Source organism: Urocitellus parryii, chromosome 11 (genome assembly GCF_045843805.1).
Source record: "Urocitellus parryii isolate mUroPar1 chromosome 11, mUroPar1.hap1, whole genome shotgun sequence".
NCBI lineage: Eukaryota > Metazoa > Chordata > Mammalia > Rodentia > Sciuridae > Urocitellus > Urocitellus parryii.
Window position 1 is genome coordinate 24,609,545 of NC_135541.1, and position 27,674 is coordinate 24,637,218.

The window sequence follows — 27,674 nt, forward strand, 5'->3', positions numbered from 1 at the left end:
ATGGCCTGGCGCCCCGCACAGCTCTGGCTCTTGGGCCTGGCGCTGTGCGCGCTGGGAGGCAGCCCTGGTCCGCGCCCCCTGCACAGCTGTCCCCAGCGACGGCTGGGCAATCGAGAACACCGCGACATGCAGCGTGAGATTCTGGCGGTGCTCGGTTTGCCCGGGCCACCCAGGCCCCGTGCGCCACCTGCTGCTGCCCGGGTGCCCGCATCTGCCCCGCTTTTCATGCTGGACCTCTATCACTCCATGGCTGGCGACGACGATGAGGATGGTGGGTCCCCGGAGCGACACCTGGGTCGCACCGACCTGGTCATGAGCTTTGTCAACATGGGTGAGTTGCAGGGGGCCCCAGGATGGCGTCAAGGACCCGGGGTGTGGCGGCCTCAGGCTGGCACTCCTGGGAGTGAATTGGGCTCCAGGGGAATTTGCGCATCCTTGGACAAAAGTGACAAAACCTGCCCTGGGCAGGTAGTCAGGGATCTGTGACAGGACCTGTGGAGGTCAGGGGGAAGACTAGTGGTCAGGAAATGGAAGGTCTAAGAAGTGGCCCAGGTTCCCTGAGCTGTGAGGTGGACAGGCAGGCAGGATGTGAACTTCCAGGGGATACATTCACCCGGTCTCCAACCACACACCCAGGCTTAGGAATCCAGTGATGTTGGGACCCACCTGGGTGGCACCAGGAAGACAGTTGGGTCCTGAGAAGACTGGTGAGTAAATAGAGGCTGTGATACTGTTAGTGTGATAAGGGCCGTACTGAGGAGAGGGACAAAGTTCAGTGTGAAAGCCTGTGGTCATCATCAAAGTGACCAGAGCTAACTGACAAGCCTGAGTCCTCACATAGCAGATTCTTCCCTGTGCAGCACTGAGCCTGTGGGTGGAGTGTGCTCTCAGGGAGGGGCTGGGGAAGGAGTGGACAGACAGCTCCCTGCACCTGGGCTGTGGCCTGGCAGGGAGTAAGTGTCCAGGCCTGTGAATGACCCAAGGGACAGCTTAGACCCTCTTCTTTCCCCCAGAAAAAAGCTTGGCTCTTCCTATCTGCAGAAACCTCTCCTAAAGATCTCAAAGACATTTCCCTCTACTACTCTCTTTTATTTATTTATTTATTACTTATTTTTGTAGTTGTAGATGGACAGTGTGCCTTTATTTTATTTGCTTTTTTTTTTTTTTTTTTTTTTTAATGTGGTGCTAAGGATTGAACCCAGCCTCACCCATGCTAGGCAAGCACTCTGCCACTGAGTCTGAGCCACAGCCACAGCCTCCTCCCCCACTACTTTTGAATGTAGAGTCCTGAGTATTTGCTGCTGGTCATATCCTTCATGCACTTTGTCTCCTGTCTGTGGCTAGTGACAGGTAGGGGCCTGGGATGGGACAGGCAGCAGGCTGGGTCTGGGGACCAGGTAATGGGGTGAGAGCAGGGACAGGACCCTTGCTGTGACTGCCAGCCCCCTCCACACAGAGCATCACTCCTGATTCTCCTGTGAACAGCCATGGTCTCCATCCCTACCACTCAGGTGAGGACAGAGGGACCCAAAGAAGCAAGGGTACCACTAGGATAGACAGCTTCTATGTGGCCCAGTCAGGACAAACCTAGATTGTCAGGGCCTTGGATTCCAAATCCCATCTTCTCTGCATGTCTCATTGGGATCTGGGCCTCTGAGGCTGTGGGATTAACAAGCAGGTCTTTGTGCAGCCCTGGCTGTGGGCGGCACCCTCAGAAGGGCCTTCTTTATTCTGATGCACTCACTGCACTCTAGAACTCTCTCAGCCAGAGTAGTTTTAACTGGTAATTACCAAGGGTGTAGGTGGGGATTAGACAGAACCAGGATCTCTTCCGTGTTAGAGGCCCAGGCCCAACCCCAAAGATTGGGCCCCAGAACCACTGTGGGGTCTAATAGCAGAGTTGCTGTGGTGCTGACCCAGCTCCCCCCCTGCTACCTCCAGCTCCACCTCTCCTGTCAGCTTCATCAGGCCCCAGGAAGTGAGGCCTGTCCCTCCAGGTCCCTGACTGTTGATGGCAGTCTGTGGGACCTCATGAGGTCTCATGAGGGCCTCCCACCAAAGCACAGGCCCCTTGGGGAGCAAGTGCCTTGGGAAGCCCCACATGATTTCCAGGACCTGCATTGGGAGTCAGGGCTGTGGTCAGAGCTGGTGACCCTGCCCCACTTGTCTGTCTATTCATTCATTCATTCATTCACTCAACAACAGCCTGTAGACCCTTAGCTCCTCTGGATCAGGATAAAGAAATGGGACTATTACTGTGTGGAGCAGAGGGATCCTGTCCCTGGTCTTCCTATGCTCAGGCAAGGCACAGCCCTGAGGTTCTTGTACCACCACCTGGCCTCCCCTTACTTCCTGCATATCTGCATCCATTATCTGTACCTTTGCATCTCATCCAGTCTGCAGGGGTGATGTTGGATTAATGAGATGCCTCCCATCCCTGATCCTGGGCTCTGTATCAGAGGAACCTTCTCATAGCTCTGCTCCACTCCTGTGCTCGAGCTTCTCAGACCTATCTGGCCTCTTCTGAGGGAGGAAGGACCAATTCTGCATGTTCTTCCTGAATCCTTCCCCACCCGGTGTCAGTGGAGAGGCAGGTGCCTGTGTTCCAGATTGAGAAACTGAGGAACAAACAGCACTAACAGGCAGCAGTCTAGGCAGGTTCGATGGTGCCATCTGTGCTTTTGCCCTGGCCCTTTCCTGAACCAGACTAACTTATTCCTGTGGTCCCAGCAGCCAGGGACAGGGGTGGTGATGAACTGAAGTTGTTGGATTTGGAAGAACTAGGGCTGAGTGAAAATTAGGGACCCGGGTGAGTTCTGCTCTACTCTTGCCTGTCATGTGAACTTGAAGGATGATACTTCTCCCCATGGGTTTCGGGTCTCTTCCTTTGGTTCTTTTTTTTTAAAATATATATATGTGTGTGTGTGTGTGTGTGTGTGTGTGTGTTGTAGTTGGACACAATACTTTCATTTTATTTATTTATTTTTTACATAGTGCTGAAGATTGAACCCAGTGCCTCACACATGCTAGGCGAGCGCTCTACTGCTGAGCCACAACCCCAGCCCCTTCCTTTGATTCTTTACTGGGAAATTCTTTCATTTTCTGATTCATTCATTCATTCATTCACTCAACAAAGAGTTATTACTACCTGTAACATGCCAGGGCTAATTCTAGTTGCTAGGGACATAACAATGCTGACCTTTCAGTGGAGAGACAAATAATAAATGCATGAGCCACAGATAATTTTCAGGTGTGCTAGACTGACCCTCCCCTGCCCTGAGCAATAGCAAAGCAGACAGGACTGGGTCAAGAGATTCTGACTTAGGAGTCACACAGGCAGAATTTGCGTGACTCAGACACCTATTCTCAATGTGATCTGGGCTTTCCTGTCCATCCATCCAAACCTCAGTTTCCTCCACTGTAAAATGGAGCTACTCATTTTATGGGGCTGTCAAGGGTTGTGTGAGATGCTACTCAGTGATGGGCTTATGCCCAGAACCTCCACATCTCTTTCAACATTTTGCATCTTACAAATTGCTGTCACAATTGGTTTTTAAAAGAGGAGATTAGAGCCAGGTGTAGCAGCACATGCCTATAATCCCAGTGACTCATAAGGTTGAGATGGGAGGATCTCAAGTTCAAAGCCAGCCTCAGCAACTTAGTGAGACCCTGCCTCAAAAATAAAGTGCTCCTGAGTTATATCCCCCTTAGAGAGAGAGAGAGAGGGGCTGGGGATGTGGCTCAAGCGGTAGTGCGCTCGCCTGGCATGCGTGCGGCCCGGGTTCGATCCTCAGCACCACATACCAACAAAGATGTTGTGTCCGCCGAGAACTAAAAAATAAATATTAAAAATTAAAAAAAAAAAAAGAGAGAGAGAGATTAAGTGATTTTCCCAAGGCCACATGGCCACATAGCAGGTCATCTTCCTGCTTTCACATCCTGGGGCCTGGTCCATCTATAGATGCAGTGAATGCTGCTTAATTAGTCAAAATATGAATGTGGGTTCTAAACTGAGAATCCTGTTTTTTTTTTTTTTTTTAAGAATTTTAATATTTATTTTTTAGTTTTCGGTGGACCCAACATCTTTGTTTGTATGTGGTGCTAGGATCGAACCCGGGCCGCACGCATCACACACATGCCAGGCGAGCGCGCTACCGCTTGAGCCACATCCTCAACCCCGAGAATCCTGTTTTTAATGTGTCTTTGTTGTTCTGATATTTATAGAAGTAAAGCATACTTACTATATAAACTTTAGACCATACCAAAACATAACGGTCTCCTCTGAGAATCTATTCCTATCAGCCAGTCTCCCAAGTAACTACTTTCTTATTTCTATCACTATAGATTCATTTGGCATGTTTTATAAACTTCATATAAATGTAATCATATAATGTATAATTTTATGTCTAGCTAGACATATTTTTTTAAGATTCATCCATGTTCTTGTTTTATCACTTAGTTGTATTCCATTGCACAAATAGACCAGTTTTTCCTTTTTTTTGGAGGGTGGGGGTACCAGGGATTGAAGTCAGAGGCACTCAACCACTGAGCCACATTCCCAGCCCTAATTTGTATTTTATCTAGAGTCAGGGTCTCACTGAGTTGCTTAGCACATCACTGCTGCTGAGGTTACTTTGAACTCATGATCATCCTGCCTCAGCCTCCCAAGCCACTGGGATTACAAGCATGGGCCACTGTGCCTGGCTTCCAGTTTGTCCTTATTAATTTATTCTCTCTCTCTCTCTCTCTCTCTCTCTCTCTCTCTCTCTGTACTGGAGATTGAACCCAGGATTGCTCGACCACTGAGCTACATCCAGCCCTTTTTATATTTTATTTTGAGACAGGGTCTCACTAAGTTGCCCAGGCTGGCCTCCAACTTGCAATCTTCTTACCTCAGCCTTGAATCACTGGGATTACACCCCAGTGCCTGGCTAAATTTATTTTTATTAATGGACATCTCAGAAACATTCCAGTTTCTGTTTATTACAAATAAAGCAGCTCTGGACATTGTGTGTGTTTGTGTGTGTGTGTGTGTGTGTGTGTGCGCGCACATGGGGTGGGAGGAGGGATTAATGCTGAAGATGAACCCAGAGTTTTGTGTGCATTACGCAAGTGCTCTACCACTAAGCTACTTCCGCAGCCCTGAACGTTCTTATATACATCTTTCTATGGATATATTAAACCTGGACTTTGATCCTGAGTGTGCCGCTTGGGAGCTTGGTAGATGTTAGACAGGTTACTTACAGTCTCTTAACCTCCGTTTCCATCCCTTTAAGATACAGGAAGCAAAGCCAAACTCCAAGGCTTGTGTGAACAAAGTTTATGTGCATTGTGGCCAACTGGATGGATGCCTGACACATGATAGGAACTTAATGAACGGGGGCTGACCTACTCTACCCTACCTCTATGTTCCTGATCATTTTGTACCCTCTGCACAGAATATACTCACCTCCATTTCTAGTTGTCAAAACTCTACCCCCTTTTAAAAGGAAGTAGGCCAGAGTTTCCATAAATCTTGCTGTTCCCAGCCCCAACTCCACCGTGGAGCTACAGGCTTCTAGTGGTGATAGAAATCCCGTCCTTTATTGTGTCCATATCTCTTAGAATCCCAGTCTCTCTCCGCCTGTATGATCCAGGGGGCACATCAAGCCCCTCTTTCTTCTGGTCTTTGGGAAACCCTGAACAAACCTGAAAAATCTAACTCTCCATGGCACCCCCACCCCACCATGTGCCCAGCTCCTGTGTGGCAGGTGCTCAGGCAGACTGGCAAAGCTGAAGGAAACAGGGGTGCAGCAGGAAGTGGGGAGCACCCAGAGCCAGGGAAGGAGTCTGGGCCAGGATGGGGCACAAGTGGGGCCAGCCCTCCCTGCCTTTGTGGTGCCAACAATGGGTGCAGCATCTCTCTGAGCCCTCCCCTGGGACCCCAAGTTCCACTGGGCCCTGCCTGCAGGATGGTGCCTTCAGTAGGCATTCTAGGGACCTAGTTGACATGTAAAACCTCCCCCATCCCAGTATTGCCACCTGTCAACTCCAGGGCCATTCACTTCACATTGGCTCCAAGTCTGAAAGTTCACATTATGGGACCCTAACCTCTCCTGTGACCTCCACAAAATCTCAGCCCCTTCTGGGCCTCAGTTTCCCCTTCTCTCCAGGGTTGCCCTGCGGGCCTTCCCAGCTCTGACCAAAGAATATGCCTGCCTCCTACCCACTGGTGAGGGTCCCCCCAGGGGTGAGTCACAGGGTGGGAGGAACACCCAGCCCACCTCCTCATGGAAGCCTCTCCTTCACAGGCAAGAGGGGATGTGTCACTGTGACCATGTCTTTCTGGAAAATTCCCACAGTCCAGGTCTTTCCTGGGTTTCAACTGGAGGAACCATGCGTCCTTCTTGCTCCCATCTCTTTATTTTTGACCTTGGCAGGCTTGATGTGGTGGCCTGTGCGGGTGTTCCCTTTTAATTTGGGGTCTGAAGCCATCTGAGGACTGGATCAGTAATTATGTGTACAGAGTCATTTATGGAAACAGCTCTTGAAGAAAGTCAGTAATGAGACCTGGCTGAAGATACCTCAGAAAGAACCTGGGCCTCCTCTCCCCAGAGCTGAGGTTTCTGGTGGGAGAAACCCCTTCAGGAGGCAAGATCAACAGGTCCTCAATCCCACAGCTCTTCCAGGGGCCTCAAGGGGCTGTGGAAACCAGGGTCTTTTCTTAGATCTGAAGTGGAGCTCCCGCAGCCTTTGTTACCAGCAGGACTAGCCAGACAGGCCTAGCCTGTCCGCCTTCAGGGCCCTGGGGAGCCTGTCCCGACCCTCAGGGGCCAGGCTGGGAGAATCCCACAGCAACATGGAAACCTCAGTGGCTTCTGATGGAGAAATACTGTGACGTGGAAGGCACCCCCAGACGGGCATCTGTGCCCCAGCCCAAGGGGCTGTGAGTGCTGGGAACTGAGCCACTGTCCTGGGGACAAGAAGTCCTAGGGAAAAACAAGCAGGCACCACCCTGCCCCCAGGTCCCCAGAACTCAGGAGGCTCAATGAGCAGGCTGCTGGGAGCCTCCTATGTCCATCCCCCATGTTCAGCCCTCGCCCTCCAAGAGCCCACCATCCTGCCAGGCAGCTGAGCCAGGGGAAAGAGGGCAGACCAATTATGGGGTCTGTGAGGGGTCAGAGCAGGATCCTCAGTGAGACTGAGGAGAAAGTAGCCTTTTTTTTAATATTTATTTTTTAGTTTTCGGGAGACACAACATCTTTGTTGGTATGTGGTGCTGAGGATCGAACCCGGGCCGCACGCATGCCAGGCGAGTGCGCTACCGCTTGAGCCACATCCCCAGCCCGGAAAGTAGCCTTTAGACATGGTGGGAAGGGACAACTCAGGAGAGGGAGACCTCCAAGGGACCTCTGGGAGGAAGGTGCCTGCAGGTAGGGGGCACCAGGGGCCACGACAGACAAACAGACAGTCAGTGGGGCCAGCTCAGGGGGGCCTAGGCTCCCCCTTGGGCCTCCAAGGCTGGGAAGGATTGGAGGGGAGGCTGATGGGCTGGTCAGAAAATTGTCCTCCTGGCAGCCTCACTGAGCTGGAGGAGGAGGGTGTCTTTTGATCCGACTCTTGGTGAGAAACAAGACAGGTCACCTGGGTGAGTCTAATTTTGTCCAAGAAACAAAAACAACCAATGCTTTGTTGGTGTCAGGCTAATGGACACCAGGTTTGGCATCGGGCGGTCCATCCTATGAGTGGTGGGCACAGGGCTCCGGAGTGGACAGGCAGAATGTGGACAGTGCTGTGGCCAGGGAGGCCGCCTGCTGCCCTCAGTGGGCCTTTCCCAGAAGCGTGGGATCCAGAGGTGGTTTGATCAGGCTGTGGGCAGCTGAGGGTTCTGTGATTATTTATTTTCTCAAAGCTACAGTAAGGCAGTTCAGAAAGAACCCCAGGCAGAGCTTTGTAGAAAGTAGCAGTGTCTGTCCCCAGCTCTGGATCCGTGTCCTTCCAGCCTATGTGTCTCTATGGAGCTGGTTGTCAAGAGTCCCAGTGTTTCAGTTCAATAGAGAGATAGGCCAAACTATGGGACCAGCCCAGGTGTCTATCAATGGATGAATGGAAAAAGGAAATGTGGTGTATATACACACTGGAGCTTTATTGAGTTGTAAAGAAAAGTGAAATTATATTATTTGCAGGAATATGGATGGAACTGGAGGCTACTATGGGAAGCAAAATAAACCAAACTCAGAAGGTTAAGGGTTTTATGTTTTCACTCATGTGTGTGAAGCTAGAGGGGGGGAAAAAGAAAGAAAGGTGGTTGGGGGAAGACCAGGGGTCTCATGAAAATCAAAAGGAGATCAGTAGAGGAAAGGGACTAGGAGGTAAGAGGCAGGGAGGGAGGGAGGGCAAGTTGGGAAATGCTATTGGCCAAGTTATATTATGACATTGTGTGCATGTAAGAATATGGAGCAACAAATCCCATCAATGGGCACAATTATGATGCACCAATTAAAAAAAAATTTAAAGAGTCCCTGTGGTTGCTGGAAACTACAGGTACATTGTGACCCCAGTGGCATCCAGCCCACCTCCCGGGGTCAGAGACTTTCACAGCATCAGCAGCAACTGAACTTTATACTATTCTTCCTAGGTTACAGGGCTTCTCTGAATCAGGGTGCTGAGTTCTTTGGGGCTAACGTACTGAACTTCTTACAGATGAACCGTCCTTGCCCGTCACTCCATACTCCTTTTATACACCTCGGCCCCTGACCACTAGATTGCAGCCACCACAGGCTCCTTGACGTTTCTCAAACACACAGGGCCTTTGCCTCTCAGTCCCCGCTTGGATCCTCTTCCTCGACCTCTTCACCTACTGCTTCCTTTTCCTAGTAGAGACTTCAGGGACCAGGTTTTAAAGTCATGAATCAATTACCAGCATTATCCAAAGGCAGTGGTTTCTTGACCAAGGATGATTTTTGCTCCTCTGGGGATATAGGGCAATAGCTGGAATAATTTTTGGTTGTTACAACTAGGGCAGGGAAGGGACTCCTGCTAACATCTAATGGGCAAAGGTCAGGGATATTGCTAAACATCCTACAAGACACAGGAAGTTGCCCATAACAAAGACTGTCTGGCCCAAAATGTCAGCAGAGCAAAAGTCCAAAGAGACCTGTCCAAAGGTGACCAACATTTGTTACCAGTTTGTTACCAGACGATGAGCTCATGGATATTAACATATATGTTTCAGCCTATTTTTGATAGTACAATTGTCCCTCCTTTGGCCATTATGATGCCCCTTAATGTGGGCTTCAGTACTCTTATTTTTTGCTTTTATTTTTGGGGTACTAGGGATTGTACCCAGGGGCGCTTAACCTCTGAGCCACATCCCCAGCCCTTCTTTATTTTGTATTTTAGGCAAGGTCTCACTAAATTACTTAGGGCCTCACTAAGTTACTGGGGCTGACTTTGAACTTGCAGTCCTCCTGCCTTGGCCTCATATATATTCTCTAAGAAGAAAAAAAATCATGAATTCAAACCGATATTTCCAATTCAAATTTAGAATTATAGGCTTTCATTTAAATTCCTAGATCTTATATTTGTAACTATTTTCTTTTATATTTAATAACTTGATCCTAACAACATTGACATAATAATGGTTTAATTTATCCTGTAATTATATATATTATACATAATATGTAGAGAAGCTAAAGAATAACAATGTGACTATTGAAAACAATTTAAGATTTATTTTTAGTTCATTTTGTTCTTAAGCTACTCTACTAGGAATGGATCAGTCAAATAACTGTACTTATTTATGATACTGGGGACTTAACCCAAGGACTTTACCACTGAACTACATTGCCATTTTTTTTTTTTTTTTTGAGACTGGGTCTCACTAAGTTGCTTAGGGCCTCACTAAATTGCTGAGGCTGGCCTCAAACTTGAGATCCTTGTTGTCTCAGCCTTCTGAGCCATTGGGATTACAGTTGTGGGCCACCAAGTCTGGCTCTAAATTACTGTTTTCAAATCACTTAAAATAATTCTTCATTGTGTCATCAAGCTACCTACTCAAAACCCAATTAGTTCATTTGCTTCACTTTGTATTTTAAATTCTTAGGTTTGCTCTTTATTCTTGTATTTTGAATTAATTTTGTTTTATACTTATAAGAAATCTTTACAAAATCTACAAGAGGGAACATTCAAAGCAGACCATCTTCATTTTCTACACTATTCCCTTCCTTCTCCAAAAGGTAATTATTTTTAGTTGGTTTATTAGTTTGTAGCCTATCTCTCTATTTAAAATATACAATTATAGCCAGGTGGGGTGGTGCAGACCTGTTATCCCAGTGAATCAGGAGGTTAAGGCAGAAGGATCACATGTTGAAGGACAGCCTTAGCAGCTTAGCAAGGCCTGGTGTCAAAATAAAAAATAAAAAGGGGGGCTGGGGATGTGGCTCAAGCAGTAATGCGCTCGCCTGGCATGTGTGGGGCGCTGGGTTCGATCCTCAGCACCACATAAAAATAAAATAAAGATGTTGTGTCCACTGAAAACTGAAAAATAAATATTAAAAAATTCTCTCTCTCTCTCTCTCTCTCTCTCTCTCTCTCTCTCTCTCTCAAAATAAATAAATAAATAAATAAATAAAAGGGGTTATGGATGTGGCTCAATGGTTAAGCACCCCTGAGTTTAATCTCTGGTAACAACACAAAACAAAGATGTGATCATTAGAGGAAGAATATATGAGAAGTCTCTGTATTATATCTTTCAACTTTTCTTGAAATCTAAATAATCTAAAATTATTTCAAAATAAAGCCAAAAACATGAATAAAATGGTTCCCCACATACTCCCTGGGTTATTTCCAGTCCCACCCTTCCTTTACGTCCTTGGTAGCACTTATTACATGTGCTGCTCTTGTTGATGTATGTGGTTTTATCTAGCTTCCCTGGGGGGAGGAGTCTGTCTTTTGATTGCAGTGTCTCCATGCCTATATAGGGACTTGCGTACAGTATGCTCAGACTTCAGATGTGTTCAGCAAGTGATTAATATTCCTGGATGTGACCAGGAAAAACAAATGGGAAAATTGTAGCCTTCAGAAAGTTGAGAAGGAAACAGAGTTAGGAATCTTCTCCCACATGCCCAAGTGAAATTCTGGGACCCTTGAAATTAGCAATTCCGGCCCCAAATTTTGTAAAGGGGAGGGAATAATTTATTATTCAGAAACCTTGTTCCAAACATCAATGGTCCCTTTCAGGGCCACCTTGGAAAGAGGATTCCTAGCAGGACATATCTCAGATGATTGGAATAAAGAACAGTGACTGGGTAGAGGGCACTCTCCTCACACCTATCAGAATCGGCCAGGAACCCTGGGATGAACTTTCTATTGCCAGCAATTGTACAGACCTTGGTCTTTCCCATGAATTCCCTCTGTGGACCCTCAACTCAGAGCATAGTATGGTTTTTTTTTGGTACTAGGGATTGAACTCAGGTGCACTCAACCACTGAGCCACATCCCCAGCGCCCCCCTCTTTTCTGTATTTTATTTAGAGAGAGGGTCTCACTGAGTTGCTTAGTTGCTGAGGCTGCCTGTGAACTCACAATTCTCCTGCCTCAGCCTTCCGAGCTGCTGGGATTACAGGCATACACCACCATGCCCGGCTCATAACATGCATTTTGTGCTGTGTATTCAGGCACCTGTTGTTTGAGCCAATTCCAACTTAGTTTTTATGCTTTTTTTTTTTTCAGTGAACACAGTGGTGGACCACCATGGTGGAAGGAGCCCAGCTAGGAGCCAGGACTCCTGGTTTCCATTCCCACACGTGCATAAAAGTGCAAGTTGTGGGCTAGGCATATGGCTCAATGGTAGATGCTTGCCTAGCATGTGCAAGGCCCTGGATTTGATACCCAGCACCTTGCAGGGGGTGGGGGGGAGTACAAGTTGTATTTGGTGCTCTCTGTCTGAGCCAGAACTGGGAGACATTCCCAGTGGTGTGCAGTTCTGGCATCTTTGGGAGATTCCAGACCTTGGCTATGTGGTGGGGGCTGGGCATGCACTGAGAAGGAAATGTCCCTGGATAATATGTCAGAAGCATCTATTGGAGCATAACCAACTACCAATGACAGTAACAAACCTGGCTCTTTACAGTTTCCATTTGGCCCTATATCAAAGGATCATTTTGCAGATGTAGACACTGAACCCAAAAGGTTAAATGCTGTCACTAATGTCAGGTAGATGAGGAGACACCTGGAAGCCATCCAGAAGTCTTTCAGTTGAACTGACATATTTTCTCACTCCCTACTTTTATTTAGAAAGAGAAAAGTGGATGCCTTCCTTCCCCCACCCCACGGCTTTTGAGTGTCAGACACGTTCTCCTGATGAGCTGCCTGGATGCTATCACTTCGATACATCTATTAAGTTTGGAAATTAGAGGTCACACCCTTCCTGCTTCCTAAAGAATGGCCGCCACTTCTGTCCCATAGTCCTTGCCTTTTCACAGCCCTGTGTGAAAAGTGTCCCCACTTCACAGACAGGGAGACTTGAGATCACACGATGGAAGTGCCTGGTGGCTGCAGGGTCAGAACCGGAGCCTGGAGCACCAACTACTGGCCAGATCAGCTACGCTTCTCAGTGCTGTCTTAGGGGCTAAAATAGAGACAGCCTTCCCCAGCACTACCAGGGCAAAATCCAGGTTCCTACAAATGCTCTTGTACAGGAGCAGCTCTCTGGAACCAAAGGAGCAGCCACTGGGCAGCTGGGAATCCACACGGTTCAGCAGAGGAAGGGGCACTTCCCTTGGCCAGTTCCAGTAATATCTGTTTCAATGCTGCCTCTCAGGAAGCTTTATCAACTTCAGATGAAATTCACTGTTTTCCTAAAAATTTCCCAACTTCTAGTGCTTGCCTGGAAGAACCAGGCTGGGCAGTTTCCTGGGCTGGAATCCCTGCTTGGTTTATTGACTTCACAAACCCATGACAGAAGTTTGGAGGTTGAACAAGAATGTTTTGAGACAGTCTATGCAGGTCACACGGTCATCAAGGGAGGGCAGCTACAGAGCTTGGGAGCCACAGAGTTGGCAGGTTTGTGGATTGTTCCTTCAGTCCCCAGACCCAAGAGGGAGCCCTCAGAATGCACCTGTCAACCCCACAGTGACATAATGATATACATAATGATGCTTTGAATGAGGTCAGGAGAATAGAGTGCCTGAGGAATCCTCCTTCGAGGTCTGTCTCACATCCTGTGACAGCCAACAGCCTGAATCTATTTCATCCTAAAAATCAGGAGTTTTTTCATAGCCATGTAACAGAGGTATCTGTGTCATTCCTGAAGCCACTTAAATTGTCACCAAAGTTGTATGTGTATAACTGTGTCTATAGGCAGGACACATGGGTGTAGTTATTCACCACACAAGAATCACTCAGCAAAGGTCCAGAATCCTGCCCTCAATGCTATCTGCATATTCGGGAGGGACATGGACCTCGCCCTTGTCACACTGCCTCTGAAACAGCCAAGCCCTCAGGTTGGCATGCACTGTGTGCACAGCACCCTAATGCATGGTGGGACATGCATGCTCCATCCCATTTCTCCTCCCTGGGCAGGAGATGAAACCTCCCACCTGCTCCTGCCCTAACATGCCTATCCCCTGGCTCCACCCAGCACAGCTGTGTGCCCATCCATTCCTGGACCAGGGAGGACATGTGGGGACCACAAAGACAGGAAGTGCTTCCCACATCCATCTGGCAGCTCAGCCTGGTGCTTTTTAAAACCTGACCTGTGGTCACTGAACCCAGTAACCACGGAAGGTTTTAAAAAGACTCAGAAACATATAATTAAAATCTCAGTGTTGGGTTTTAGGGAAGGCACTGGGCAACTCCCACCCTGCTTTCCGGAAACACAGATTTTTGACATAAGTGACAGGGAGCTAAAGTAAGATTGCCCTAAATATCCTGAGCAGGTCTGTGCAGCTGGGCAAATTATTCCACAGCCGTGGCCTTTGCCCAGACAGCTGGGCCAGTCCCCACCTCAGGTCTCACCCCCTGCCTGTCTCACCCTCCACCCTTGCCAGCACAGGGTGCCTCTCAGACCACACTGCTGCCCACTGGCCAGAGTCAGAGCCTCACTTCTCAGCCCAGGGCTCCAGCCCTCATAAAGCGGGCCCAGCCAGACCCACTGTGGCACCCAGAGAGCGAATCAGTGGGTGGTCCCCAGCCCTCCTCATCCACACACACCACTCCCCTCGGCCTAGAGCCCACCCTGCCACCTCACCATCTACCAATGTGCCTTCCCATTTGTCAAGGCCAGCTCAGATGTCACCACACCATGGGACCCTCTGACTTTCTAGAACTTTCCGGGAGCTTTTCATTCCTACCTTAGTGTTCCTTGTTCCTTCTTTCTCCCTCCTTCCTTCTTCCCCTTGTCCTTGGGTCCTTTGTCTCCCATAGTTTCTGGCAGTGGTTGTCCCTCCCTGCCCTTAGGTCCTTCAACCCTTGGCCTCACTCTACTGTCCTCTGCAGTGCCCGCCTCCTTGAACACTGAGGCTAATTTGCACTCAGGCCTCCCCTTCCCCCACCTCCCATCCAGATACAAGGGCAGACTCTGGAAAGTCACTGTCCCACTGTAATGCAGCCGGATATGTCCTTGCCCACCAGGTTTCCCCATGGGACTAATGCCTTTTTCTGCCTTGGGTCCCATGTCCATATTCCCTTTAGCCTGGGAGTTTCCAGAGGAGAGCCTTCTGCCCTTTATCATGGATGCTGGTGCCATCAAGGAGACAAGGTGGCATTGGATGAGTTTTAGGCTTGGCCTGTTGAGCATCTCTGTCCTTGGGCTCTGTGTTCAGGACACTCCCCCAGCAGAGTCAGGAACAAATTCATGGGTAGAGGAGGAGGCTGGCCCCATGGAGGCTGCACAGGGCCCTTTGAAGAACAGCCATTAGGTCGTGGCAGCTAACACTTGGCTCTGCCTACTCTGGACCCTGAACCATTCCAAACACATGTGACCACCTAGCTCCCACTTTGTTTTCCAGTGGAACGTGACCGCGCCCTGGGCCACCAGGAGCCCCACTGGAAGGAATTCCACTTTGATCTGACCCAGATCCCAGCAGGGGAGGCTGTCACTGCTGCAGAGTTCCGGATTTATAAGCTGCCCAGCACCCACCCCCTCAACACGACGCTCCACATCAGCATGTTCCAGGTGGTCCAGGAGCACTCCAACAGGTGCCTCCCTCGGCCCAGGCACCTCCCATCTCATGGGCTCCTGGTCAAGGCTCTGGCAGTGTGTCCTGCCCCACCTGGGGGGAAGGGGCATTTCCCAGAGAAAGAAAGGGGAGCTTCCTGGGAGAAGAGCCTCAGAGATGGGAAAGATGCTGGGCCAGACAGTTCCTGCCCTGCCATCCTGACTGTGGGCCCCTGGACGGGTCACTGAGCCACTGAGTCTCAGTTTCCCCACCTGCACAGTACCATGTTTTGAGTTGATTATTAGTGAAATAAGGCACAGACAGAGCTCAGAGTCAGGGCAGGACAGATGTTCCAGTAGTGGTCCCCAGGTGGCACGAGACCCACAGAGGCAGCTGGACCGGCCCTCAGCCATCAGTTAATTGTTCTTTCGTGTCCACAGGGAGTCTGACTTGTTCTTTTTGGATCTTCAGACGCTTCGAGCTGGGGACGAGGGCTGGCTGGTGCTGGATGTCACAGCAGCCAGTGACCGCTGGTTGCTGAACCGTAACAAGGACCTGGGACTCCGTCTCTATGTGGAAACTGAGGATGGTGAGGCTCAGGGTCTGGGCTGGGTGAGCTCCCCTGGGGCTCCAGGAGGCTGTGCCAGCTGAGGCCTCTAGAACTGTCCAAAGTGACCTCACTGGTTCTTGGGCGCCTGGCCTTTCTCTGCTGTGCCCACTGTGAAGACTCCAGTGGGTAGATAGAGTGAGGTCCTGGACACAAGGATGCCCTCAGCCAGAGCTGCTTTTCCTCCCCTTCTTCTGAGGAACATCTGGGGTGCTGAGAGTCCAAGTGTCCTTCCCCAGGAAGGGGCAGTTCCCCCTGCAAGAGGCCCTCCACACGGGCAGTTCCTGTGCTCCAAGGACAGTAGGGGGAGGTGGCTTCATCCTCAGGCTGAGTGAGGGACTGTGGTTGGAATCCCAGCTGTGTGAGTCAGTGACATCAGCAGGTTACTTACCTTCCCAAGACTCAGTTTCCTCATCCACAAAACGAGGTTCCCTCTCTCCTTCACATACAGGAATTTGGGGAGCATGCCTTTATACCAGGCAGTGGATGGAAAGGCCAAGGGAGTACAAGATTGGTCTGTCTGAAGTCCAGTGAGAGGGCCACATGGAGGAACAGAGGGCAGGAAGGAGACCTAGGAAGGAGACCGAGGGTGGGCAAGGGTCACTGTGAGCCGGGTAAACAGCTGGGCAAACAGCTGGGCAAGGCGTTTGGGGTTTCTAGGGGTAGTTTAGCAGCAATGGGTGATAACAGGTTCTGACAAAGGTTTTTTTAAAAGGACGCTCTGAAATTCCCCTCTCAAAGAGGGGGAGCTTAACTCGCCACAGGTGTGGGTGCACTCACTGCAGGGTGTCAGCGGAAATAAACCACTGTGCGCGCCTGGCACCACAGAGAGCTGTGACAGCGGCTATCACCTTCAAACACCATCCCAGTCAGGTCACCCTGCAGTGCCTTAGCTCCTGAGTTTCAGGAAACTCTGTAGGGCTTGGGGTTTCGGTGGGGAGCAGGCGGGTAAGTAGGGATAGTGGTGGCGCCCCCACGTGGAGCGCGCCCCAGGCGGCGTCCGGGATGCGGCGCCCTCCCTGCGGCCAGAGGAACACTCTCCTGGTGCAGCCGACCTGTTCTGACCTCAGAGCCCCACTGACCGTGGCGGGGCTGCGGCTCCATGTCCCTGCCAGTCGCTTGGGCCAGCGCTGTCCCAGAGTTGCGCCCGCCGCTCCGCCACCAGCCCTCAGTCCGGCACCTAGTTCTACACGGATGCGGAGGACAAGGTGAAGGACATCCGCAAAGGGGCGACCGTCATGCTGGGGGCGGGGGGTGTTCGGGCTCTGCGGGAACCCCGAGAACCTGATGGCCGCGTTGCTGAGGACCGCCGAGAGGGACCTGAAGTGGTGAGCAGCAACGTGGGCGTGGACGACTTCGGCCTGGGCCTCTTCCTAGCCACCAAGCAGGACCGCAGCGTGGTCGGCTCCCACCGGGGCGAAAACACGCTGTGCGAGCAGAGGTAGCTGGAGGGCGAGCTGGACCTGGGGCTGACCCCGCAGGGCACCCTGGTCCAGCGCATCCAGCGGGCAGCACCGGGGTCCCCGCCTTCTGCACGCCCACCGGCTACAGCACTGTGCAGGAAGGCAGCGCGCCCATCAGGTACTACCCCAACGGCAGCCTGGCCATCCAGAGCCAGCCAAGACAGGTGAAAGAGTTCCGGGGCCAGCACTACCTCCACGAGTACGCCGTGAGGGCAGACTTCGTCTTGGCGAAGGGGTGGACCTCGCGAGCAACGTGATCTTCAAGGAAAGCGCCAGGACTTTCAACGTGCCCATGTGCAATGCTGCGGATGTCGCGGTGGTGGAGGTGGAAGTAATCGTGGACGTGGGGACTTTTCTCCCAGAAGATCTCTGTCCCCACCATATATGTAGATCGCGTGATAAAGGGGCGGAAATAAGAGAAAAAAACCCGAGCGTTTAGTCCCACGGAGCAAGGAAGATGGGAAAGCCCCGCTGGAAAACGACAAAGGATACGCATGATCAAACGCTCTGCTCTTGAATCTGAGGACTGCACGTAAGCCAGTCTGGGCATCAGAGTCCCTCTCCTGGCCAGCAACTTCGTCAGCCCTGACATGACAGTTCATCTATCTGCACAGTGACAACGGAATCCTGGGCTTGGGCCCATTTCCATGGAAAGATGAGGTGGATCTAGATGTCATCAACGCAGGTAAGCAGACTGTCACGGTGATCCCAGGGGGCTGTTTCTTTACCAGCGATGACTCCTTTGCCATGATTCGCGGGGAACACATCAGCTGACCATACTGAGGTCCAAGCAGGTTTCCAAATACATCTACCTGGCTAACTGGATGATACCACTAAAGAGGTGAAAAGAATGGGCGGGGCCATGGATTTGGTGTCCCGTGACAAGACCAACGTAGTGGTCACCATTGGAACACGACACCAAGGCAAAGACCCCCAAAATCGTGGGAAAATGTACATTGCCGCTATGGAGGAAGCGCTCCGTGAACGCATCATCACTGAGAAGGCTGTGTTTGATGTGCTTGGAAACAGGGGGCAGTGGGTGCTGGCAGTCTACCTGGAAGGAGCCTGTATAAATAAACAGTCCCCTTGTTGCCAAAGGCTGCGGTTTATCACAGGGCGAGATCTAGAAACCCCACCCATGGCCTGGGCAGGTTCTTGCCACTTAAATTGCAGTGTCCCATGCGATCCACACAGATTCTGTTCTGGAGGCCCAAACTGACCTTGGGTGAAATAGTCCCTGAGAGCCCAACAGGGGCTCTGGATATGTCATCCTGAATGCACAGTCTCACAATCTAAAGTGAAAAAAAAGCATAGATTTTTTTTTTGTGTGTGTGTGTGGGAGAGAGAGAGAGAGAGAGAGAGAGAGAGAGAGAGAGAGCGAGCACACACGTGCGTGGCAGTGTGCACTTAGAGTGCAGCTCCAGAGGCCTCACAGCCCAGAGACCTTGCTCCTAGCTGCAGTTCCAGCTGCAGCTGGTGGCATTTCTGAGGACCCCATTTGAACTTCACTCCAAGGAAGTGACAGATCCTGCATGTGATTGGGGTGGGAATAGCCTGGGGTGTGAGGGAAGTGGCAGGGACCACAGCCAGGTGGGGGTGGATGGCATATCCATGAGTGCACTGTGTGGTCCCTCCTGGTGCTTCTGGGGGACCTGATATGCCCTGGGGGTCAGGAGAGGTCTCCAGCTGCAGTGCAGGGAAGGCAGGCTCATGGGAGAGCTGCCAGGAGAGTGAGGAGAGAGCTGACCTAAGGGATGGAAGCAGGCCTGGGACACTCCTGGGATTCAACAGGCCCCTGAATTCTCCTTCATGTGGCTCCAGGGTCACTTCCACTCAGGCTGAGGTGGGGCAGGGGCTACAGGAAGAGCAAGCTGGCATCAGAACAGAAAGAAGCCTTAGGGAGGAGATATGGGGCAAAATTTGGCCTAGGACAGTTTGGTATGCCCAAGGGCTTAAGCGCTACCAGGGGTCAGGATAGGCCAGGTGAGCTGCCAGCCCATCTGGTCCTAATGGGCGGGCTTAGACACGAGGTGAGGTTGGGGACTCATGGTGTTCCATACAGGTCCATGGGGGAAGGCCACAGTGTACCCCACAGCAAGAATAAAGGGGTGGCATACCCACCAGCATCTTCAGGTGCTCAGGCCAGCAGCACAGCCCTTGGCCCCAGAGTCTCCTGAAGCCCCCTCCTCTGCCTTTCTGGGATGGGGTTTGCCCAGCGCTGGGCATCCTGGGGTCACTGTCAGGCCTGCCTGGGCCTTCTCTGCAGCCAGTGGGAGCCAGGGCCCTGCCCAAGGATGGGGCAGATGAAGAGCAGAGCTGGTGGGTAAGGGAGACTTTGTCCTGGGAAGAGGTGACCTCCCCCAGACCTGCCAGATGCAGAGCACTGAGAGATGACCAGTGTCAGTCCCCTTGCCCTGCTGTCCCTACTCCAGCCAGGCCTCTGCAGAGGGGGGAGCAGCTGCCTGCTTTGGCCCCTCTGGGCCTTAGTTTTTGTTCCTGTAAAGTACAAACCTTGGGTTGGCTGCATCCAAGGGCCCTCAATTCAGCTCACTTGGCTATGGGAGCCCCCAGAAGTCCCCAAACCCTACTAAGACCACCCCCAAGGAGCCTGTGCAGGTCTGCTGTGTAACTGTTTTCATGTGGCTTCTGATCTGTGCCTACAGACCACTTGAGACCCTTGAACACAGCCTGGAGCATGGACAGCCCTCCTGGTCATGGGGTAGCCAGGGCCCAGGGTTCCTGAGGAGGCTGAATCCTGCCCTAGGTCTGAGGCCACTATCAACCAGTCTGTGGGGACTACTCTAGTGCCCATGTGTGACTGTCACCACCCTCCCTGCTCATTGTCACTCCACCTGTCCCTGTGGTGACCTCCCTTGCCTTTTCTTCTGCACCTGTGGCTCTGCCTCCACATAGCTGCTTCCCCACCATAACCCACATGCCCCTCAGGGCTTCTCTCTGGGCCAAGTGCGTGCCCAGCCCTTGCAGGTCACAGCCCCTGCCTCAACATATCTCATCCACATTCCTGAGAAGGAGCCTCACAGGCTCAGTTCATTTGTTTGTGGCAGGTGATGTCATAGGTCAAAGGTTGGTCTCTGAGTTTCCTCGAGTGGCCAGTGGACACCTGGTCTAAGGCCTAGCAGCTGAAGTCGGGCAGCCAGTGTCCTTGACCTGTGGTGTGGATGGAGAACTCAGTGGCTCCAGGTGGAATAAATAAGCCTGTATATACAATGTGCGTATAAATATATCGTGTGTGAGTGTGTGTGTGTGTGTTTCTATGCACACGGAATGAGTATGTGTGGATGGATATGTGTGTGTTGGTGCTTGGACCCGGAGGTGAAATGGACTCATGTGAACTGAGCAATGGGTGCTGTTTAGAAAGACGAAAATGAGCAGCTATCGCATTTCTGTGGCTCAGTGTGAGAAGCTTCATGAGGGTGCAGAGGGAAGAGGTCCCCATCATGCTCTTCATACCGAAAGCCAGACAAGAACCTCAGGATGAGCTAATACCTAAGGAGATTAGGGTGGATCCGCTCAAAGAGGCTTTATCATTTGACAGGTTTGTAGTGGAGACGTATGTCAACAACTGGGAGAAGGTTTACCTTAGAAAGCTGGAAAACAGACCTCTTTGCTGTGCTGACAACTGTGTGGAGTGTGCCTCATGAAAACAGCCAGGGAAAAGGACAGTGAGCTGTGGGAGTTGGGGAGGGGTTTTCTCTCAAGAGTTTCTCTACTGTGGTTATTACCCCTGCTCACAGTAAGAAAAAAAAAAAAAAGGAAGAAAGAAAAAAAGGAAAAAGAAAAGAGCAGAGGCCACGTGCAGGGCGTCCAGCACAGGGTGGTTCTGCTGGCACCTCCAGGGTGAATGGGCTTTTCATGGCGTCCTCAGCTGGTAGCACTGAGGGGGTGAAATCCCGTCTTTGAGGCTCCACTGGTCCTAGGGCTGAGGCACAGGTCTTGTAACCACCAGCCTGGCCCGGTGAACGTGAACTTGGGCCCTGCAATGAAGTTGACATGGCTGAGCCCTGGCTCTGGGTTTTGTTCTCTGGGACTTGGTCTCTGCCCTCCTGAGCCCAGTGCCTGGCACATGCACAGCAGGGAGCAGTGACTGCCCTGCTCTTGGGCTGTGCTGGGCAGAGTGAGCCCTGCTGTGTCCAGGTAGAGGTCGCCACGAGCAGGTGGTGTCACGAATCACACTTCGCATCGCAGAGTGTGCGCGTGCAAGACAGCACACGGCCTCTGGTCCTGCCACCAAGGAGGGTGCTCTGGTTCTGATTGTCACCAACAGTGGACTCCGGTCATCCCTAGTGACCCTGGTGTCTCTTCTGTCAAGTGTGAAACACAGGGACACCATAAAGTCGAGTGAGGCAACGAGTGGGAAACACTTGCAAGCCTGGCAGATGCTTCACTGTCCATGTCACTGTCAGCTGGAGGCTGGGGTCTCTGAGGCCCCCCCAACCTGCCTCCCCAGGCATGCCCTCCAGGGACCTGGGGTGGACTTAGGACTCCGGTTTCAGGTGAGGAAACTGAGGCTTAGTGGGTCCCCTTGGGTCCTCAGCCTGCAGCTCCTGCTGAGGAGCAGAGTCCCTACTGGGTCCATGGTGGACCCCCTTCCATGAGTGACCCTCTCTCCTCTCTCTCAGGGCACAGTGTGGATCCTGGCCTGGCTGGCCTGCTGGGGCAACGGGCACCACGCTCCAGACAGCCTTTCATGGTCACCTTCTTCAGCGCCAGCCCGAGTCCCATCCGTGCCCCTCGGGCAGTCAGGCCACTGAAGAGGAGGCAGCCAAAGAAGACCAATGAGCTGCCGTACCCCAACAAACTCCCAGGGATCTTTGGTGAGGGCCAGGCGGGGCCCGGGTCTGAGGCCTCCTTCTTGGGCAGGACCTTGGCTGGTGTGGACTGAGCCCTGGGCTTGACTGGAACGAGTGTGGTGGGAGGGTGGGCTGGGGCGAGAGGTGCCTGCCCAGGGAAGCAGGAGAAGCGGCAGTGGGAGGGTGCTGCTGGGAAGCTCCTTGGAGGAGGTCCCAGGCTGAAAGACAAGGAGGTGCAGCTGGACACGGGTCACTCTGTAGTGATCGGGAGCCCTTGAAGGCTGATGAGCTGGGTCATGGCACCAGCGGGGATCCAGGGATGAGCTCCGCGAGGCCCAGTGGTTTAGTTTCTTGTGGCTCCTTTGTTTGCTAAATGTGCCCACCAGTGTGTCTCCCACCTTGGGAGCACCCCAGGGACCTGCACAAAGCAGGAACCCCAGAAAAGACCTGGCACCGTCTGTCCCTGCAGATGACGCTCACGGCTCCCACGGGCGGCAGGTGTGCCGGCGGCACGAGCTCTATGTCAGCTTCCAGGACCTCGGCTGGCTGGTAATTTCGGACTCTGCTCTCCTCACTGGCAGCCCTACCTGCAGACCCCAAGTGTCCCTTCAGGCAGGAGGGGACATCACATGTGACTTTGGTTTCTCTTCACATAATTCTTTCCTCTGGGTTTGCTGTTTCCTAAAGTTTTCACCTTTATAGTGAGATTTTCTTTTCTTTTTTTCTTTTTTTTTTTTTTTTTGAGGCTGGGGTGGGCAGAGGAGCATGTACTGCTGCTGGGGGGGGGCAGGGAGGACAAAGCAGAGGGAGTGTGGCATGTGACAAGGACAGAGCCTGAGGCCCAATCCTGTGTACTGAGGGTCGCCAGATGGATTCAAGCCTCAGATGGAGACTGCCAGGGGTCCCGAGGGTGGGGCTGGGTCCTGAGGCTTAGGGACTGTAAGGGGCAGCCCTGGGTGGTCCTGTGGTAGGTGCTGGGCTGAGGGGCTGGTCAGGGGGCACGGAGATGGGCTCACCTTCTCCCATTCCCCCTAGGACTGGGTCATCGCCCCCCGAGGCTACTCGGCCTATTACTGTGAGGGAGAGTGCTCCTTCCCGCTGGACTCCTGCATGAACGCCACCAACCATGCCATCCTGCAATCCCTGGTCAGTGCCATGGTCCTGGTCAGGGGTGGGGGACAGGGGGCTGGTCAGCCAGGAGGGTGGTGCAAGCAGCTGCTGACAGGAGCTTCACCTGCAGGGACTCCGTCACAGGTCCAGGCTCTCACATGGCCACAGCCTGCAGGGAGACTCACGGGCACCCGAGCACGCGCACGCTAGTCAGCATGCACCCAGACACACTCTATGCCCTGCGTGTGCACGTGTGGCACCCAGACAGACCTGTGTGTGGCTGCCCAGCCTGGTGCAGGCTCCACTCCTCTGAGTCCTGTGAACCCTGGCGGGTCTAGCTTCCCTGACACAGGTGCACGCGTGTGCGTGACCTGGGCGTGGGCACCCCCTGCCTGGTGGGGCCCCTGGCCAGGTGTGTCTCTGCATTTGTGGGCATGGCTCCCCTGGGGCCCCTCCCAGCTCTTTCCTGGCCATTTGGGTTTTCTCAGGTCTTGGGCTTGCGGTGCCTCAGGGACTGGGCACCTTCTGGTCATGGAAGAAGGTTCTCCCATAAGCGTAGTTGCTGTTGCTTATCGCCAGTGTGATGTGTGTGTTGACTCTGGTGACTGCAACTTTTGCCTAGATGCTGGTCCCAGAATCCCCTGGATTGTTTTCCCAGTAGGAGGTTGTTCAGAGGTGACGCCTTAGAGAGTAATGAACTTGATGGTGCCTCCTTGAGCTTCCTATTGCATGGGGCAGTGGTTCCGCAGGACTTGTCCCCTGCCCACATGTCCTCAGCCTCTGCCTCTGCAGGCCCACAGTGGCTCAGCAAACGTGAGCACCCTGGGAGGCTGTGGAGAGCACAGATGCAAACCAGCGACAAAGGAGATGTGTTCTAGGGAGATGGGGATCCTTGGGCTTTGGGTGGAGGGAGCCTGGACTGGGCCACTCTGCACTGGGGCAGTAGCCCTGTCAGGAGCTGGAGGAAGAGGGCCCTGAGATGGAGCTGGGTGGGTTCAGGGCCAGCAGGAAGCAGGGGTTGGAGGGCAGGGAGGGCAGGGAGGGCAAGGGTGGTGGAGTTGGGCTGACAGGGCCACTGAAGCAGGCTCGGGCTCCCTGTGAGGAGAGCAGGTTTTATTCCAAGTAAATAACAATTCAGGGGTTTAGCAAAGCAGAGCTGGAGTCCCGGGTAGAAGTCTTTCTGTGGTGGCAGTGTCGGGGTGGCCCAGGGGAGTGGGAGGTGGAAGGGGCGGGAGAGGAATGAGGGGCTATCTTGTCCTCTGATGGGAGGTGAGGGCAGCTTGGTCATGGGAGGGGGTTCCCCAGCAGCATGAATGGTGGGGGCTGAGCGCCCTCCCCACTTAGGAGCAGGGGGAGGGAGGCGGGAGGCAGGTGGGGCTGAGCAACTGGGTGGATGAGGCTCCATTCAGAGTTCCCAGGACCAGGATGGGAGGCTGGACATGGGCAGAGTTGTTGTCAGGGTCGGAGGAAATGAGTGGCCCTGCTGAGGCCCCTTCCACCCACAAGGTCGAATGTGCAGGGGAATCACACATCTGCAGTTGTACACAGAGGTCCAAGGGGACGTTCAGAATAGAGATGCCACATGTGGAGGGTCTGCAAGTGGTGAGAACAGATGAGACCCCTGCAGCAGTGCAGGAGAGATGGCCAGGATAAGGTGGGGCTCCCAGGGCCTGGGCAGGAGAAGGAGCCACGGGGGTCTGTGGGAGGCCAGGATATAGCAGGTGAGCAAGCCTCACTGAGGGCCAAGAGAAGGGGGTCCCCCCAGGCCCACCCACGGGGCCACTGTCCACACAGCAGCCAGCAGGATCTTCCTACAACCAACCTGCCCACATCATTCTCAGCCAAGAGACTTCAGGGGCTTCCCATTCTTCCCAGAGGAAGTCTGAGCCCTTGGCCTTGGACACAGGCCCCTCATCATCCCCTTGTCCCCCTGTGCAACATCCCCCAGCCACATGTCCTTCCCATTCGCAGCTGGCCACCAGGACTCTGCTAACTTTTGTTACCAGGCCACCCTCACATTTTTGCAGGGGACAGACGAGGTAGGTCACCTGAGATAGCAGGAAACAGTTTTATTTGGCTGCAGCCAGGTTCAGAGGGCACAGCTTTTGCTGTAATCAATCAATCCCCTGAACCCCGAGTTCAGGGAGTTTCAGAGTTTTATACCCAGCATGTAAGGGGAGGGGCTCAGGAGTTCACAGTCTGCAGAAGTTCACATAAAGCAGCTTTTTCTTCCACTGTTCTGGGCAGGTTAACCCTTCAAGGACAGTGCCTGAGAAGGGGAGAGCTTCTTCTCCACTTTCTTTCCTCCCCCTGCCAGCTGTTACCATGGAGCCCAGTTGGTAACTTCTTCTCTTACTTTTGAAATGTAAACATTTCTGTGAAGCTCCGGCCCAAGGCCAAAGCCTAGTTAAAAGAATCTGTTTTTCTTAACACACTCTGCATTTGCAGACACACTTCTACAAACTACTATACTGGACAAATGGTTGTGAAAAACTTTACTTACACTCCACAAATGGGGTGTTCAGCACCTGGAGTGCTGATCTCTTCCAGGCCCAAGGTCAAATAAGACAGAACAACAGATAATAGGAAGTTTAACTACATTCAACTCTTTTGTAGAGAATCTACCCTCTCCCCATCCATTTCCCATGAAGTTATGAGAACAGGGAGAATCCTGGCTCCCCTTGGCTCCTGTACAGACACAGTGTATTGAGAATGAGAAAAGTGTGTTTCTCTGCATTCTTCAGAGAAGATTGTGGTCTCTAGATATATCATTTGTCCTCAAGGATACATAGTCTCTGAGTTCCAGCACTTCTTCCATGTAGTGTGTGGCCCAAAAATGAATTGATCCAGGTGCAATGACACACACCTTAATCCCAGTGATGGGAGGCTGAGGCAGGAGGGTGGGTCTCAAGTTTAAGGCCAGCTTGGGCAATTTAGCCAAAATCCTGCTCCAAAATAAAAAATAAAAAGAGGGCTGGGGATATAGTTCAGTTGGTAGAATGCTCGCCTCGCATGCACAAGGCCTGGGTTAAATCCTCAGCACTATTTAAAAAAAATAATAAAATAAAATAAAAAGAGCTGGGGATGCTCAATTTAGAGTACCCCAGAGTTCAATCCCCTATACAAAATAATAATAATAATAATAATAATAATAATAATAAAGAATTGAATGGATGACACCTTACGCTCCACAAATCATGTCTGTGGGTGCTGATGGATTAAAGGGCATCACCCTTTGTGTTACTCCTGGTGAAGCTCAGGGCTCAGGGAAGGAGCAAGGAGCACCAGCATCCTGTGGTGCTGACTTTCCTCCCATGTCCCAGATCAGGGAAGGTCCTTTGGGGTTCTAGCCACTTAGGGACCCTTGGACTGCACAGAAGGCTGGTATCTCCTGGGTCCTCCCATGTGGCCTGTAGATGGAAAGTTGGGATCAGCAGCCTCCAGGTTCCAGACCAGCTGCATATCCCTCCAGAGGCTTCTGGCCCTTACGCTAGCACAGTGTCTGGTGACAGTCCTCCCTAGCAGATTGGCTCCGAATTAGGGCCAGGAGAAGGGAGCCAGGGCAGCATCACACAGCTTCATCCAGGTCCTGGTCAGCAGCACTGTGAGGCCTTGGAGCAGCCAAACACACAGGAGGGAAGCAGGTTCCTTTGCTCTCTGGCTCCCCTTGAAGGTGGCAGTGCTGTCTCCCAGGACCCTTGTGTGTGAGTCCTGTGAGGGATCCAGGATAAATGGCAGCTCATCCTGGAAACCGCTGGCTCCTTCAGCTCTTTGGGAGGGCAAAGGCTGCTTTAGTGGGGGTGAGGGATCTGGCACCTAGTTCCAGTCCTGCTTCACTCAGGTTTATCACGTAGCCCACCGTGTGGCCTCAGGCCTCAGTTCATCCTTGGCAGAGACCATTCCTTGCCTTGGCTGCTGTTGTTGAGTGGGGGAGCACACCCAGGCTCTAGGTCTCATCCACTGGTTCCATGAACGCTCCACACACTCCAGCTGTGTAGGGACAGACCTGTGCACAGCTAATGACGGACCCCATGGGGATAGAGTAGAAGTGTAAAGCGTGGGGAAGCAGAGGCTGCAGGTGCGCCCCAGCACATGTTGCCCACATGTGGAGGTAGCAGATGTGGCAGAGGTGGGCAGGGGACCCAGAGAGCTGAGGAACAGGTGTGCAGGGCCTGGACAGCAGTGCCAGGTGTCCAGCTGTGTGTCCAGGGCAGTGAGCAGGGCAGATGTGCCTGGTGGAAACTGCCTGCCTGCAGGTGGAGAGTGGTTTCGGATGGGGCTGGGGGCTGAGACCTGTAGGACAGGCCAGTGCAGGCAGCAGAGGGTGGCTTGGGTGGGTTCTAGGAGGAGGCTGCTAAGCTCATAATCCCACCCCGTGTCTCCTCCCTGGCCAGGTGCATTTGATGAAGCCAGACGCAGTCCCCAAGGCATGCTGTGCACCCACCAAGCTGAGCGCCACCTCTGTGCTCTACTATGACAGCAGCAACAATGTCATCCTGCGCAAGCACCGCAACATGGTGGTCAAGGCCTGTGGCTGCCACTGA

General features: G+C 52.3%; 1 protein-coding gene and 1 pseudogene across 1 annotated transcript; both read left to right on the top strand.

Moving 5' to 3' along the window:
* On the top strand, window positions 1-27,674 carry LOC144249119 (bone morphogenetic protein 8A-like). Its single transcript, XM_077791318.1, has 7 exons — window positions 1-331; window positions 14,990-15,179; window positions 15,580-15,728; window positions 21,850-22,044; window positions 22,490-22,569; window positions 23,056-23,166; window positions 27,525-27,674. The coding sequence occupies exons 1-7, from the start codon at window positions 1-3 to the stop codon at window positions 27,672-27,674; spliced, it is 1,206 nt and encodes a 401-aa protein (XP_077647444.1).
* On the top strand, window positions 16,752-19,881 carry LOC144249120 (succinyl-CoA:3-ketoacid coenzyme A transferase 2, mitochondrial-like; annotated as a pseudogene).

What these genes read in the sequence shown, in the direction of transcription:
- LOC144249119 (XM_077791318.1), top strand. Translation starts at nt 1, where the DNA reads ATGGCCTGGCGCCCCGCACAGCTCTGGCTCTTGGGCCTGGCGCTGTGC. An exon ending in CAAACTCCCAGGGATCTTTG is followed by an intron (nt 22,045 to 22,489) that starts GTGAGGGCCAGG and finishes CTGTCCCTGCAG; the next exon opens with ATGACGCTCACGGCTCCCAC. An exon ending in TCCAGGACCTCGGCTGGCTG is followed by an intron (nt 22,570 to 23,055) that starts GTAATTTCGGAC and finishes CATTCCCCCTAG; the next exon opens with GACTGGGTCATCGCCCCCCG.